Genomic DNA, 903 nt, shown 5'->3' with positions numbered 1-903 from the left:
AGTTAGTCCTGGTGATGAATTTGTCTTTGATGCATTTGGTTATGAGGTTGGCCCTGGTGTATCTGTTTCCTGCTGTAGATGAATTTGTCTTGATATGTTTGTTCATGAAGTTGGTCCTGGTGTATCTGTTTCCTGCTGTCATAGATGAATCTGTTTGTCTTGATGTTTGTCTTGATCGTTTGGTTATGAGGTTGGCCCTGGTGTATCTGTTTCCTGCTGTAGATAAATTTGTCTTGATATGTTTGTTATGAAGTTGGTCCTGGTGTATCTGTTTCCTGCCATAGATGAATTTGTTTGTCTTGATGGCCGTTCTGTTTCCTGTTATGGGTTTTGTCTTGAGGTTGGTCCTGGTGTATCTGTTTCCTGCCATAGATGAATTTGTCTTGATACGTTTGCTTATGAAGTTGGCCCTGCTGTAGATAAATTTGTCTTGATATGTTTGTTCATGAAGTTGGTCCTGGTGTATCTGTTTCCTGCCATAGATGAATTTGTCTTGATGCGTTTGGTTATGAGGTTGGCCCTGGTGTATCTGTTTCCTGCTGTAGATGAATTTATCTTGATACGTTTGGTTATGAGTTTGGTCCTGGTGTATCTGTTTCCTGCCGTCGATGAATTTGCCTTAATACTTTTGATTATGAAGTTGATCCTGGTAGTTCCCGCTGTAGATGAATTTGTCTTGATACGTTTGGTTATGAAGATGGTCTTGGTGTATCTGTTTCCTGCTGTAGATGAATTTGTCTTGATACGTTTGGTTATGAAGTTGGTCCTGGTGTATCTGTTTCCTGCCGTAGATGAATTTGTCTTGGTACGTTTGGTTATGAGGTTGGTCCTGGTGTATCTGTTTCCTGCTGTAGATGAATTTGTCTTGATACGTTTGGTTATGAAGTTGGTCCTGGTGTATCT

The 903-nt window shown here is 40.3% G+C and overlaps 1 protein-coding gene across 1 annotated transcript in view; it reads right to left on the bottom strand.

Moving 5' to 3' along the window:
- Positions 1–396: 396 nt before the first annotated feature.
- LOC136836222 (mucin-3A-like) overlaps positions 397–903 on the bottom strand; it is a 33,156-nt gene continuing 32,649 nt past the window's right edge. Inside the window, exon 4 of the mRNA XM_067100224.1 lies at positions 397–903. This exon is cut by the window's right edge and continues 401 nt beyond it. Coding sequence (XP_066956325.1) covers positions 397–903 — 507 coding nt within the window.

The sequence above is a fragment of the Macrobrachium rosenbergii genome, chromosome 56, assembly GCF_040412425.1.
Source record: "Macrobrachium rosenbergii isolate ZJJX-2024 chromosome 56, ASM4041242v1, whole genome shotgun sequence".
Lineage (NCBI taxonomy): Eukaryota > Metazoa > Arthropoda > Malacostraca > Decapoda > Palaemonidae > Macrobrachium > Macrobrachium rosenbergii.
The sequence above is the reverse complement of the archived record's forward strand: the minus strand, read 5'-3'. Positions and strand labels throughout refer to the sequence as shown.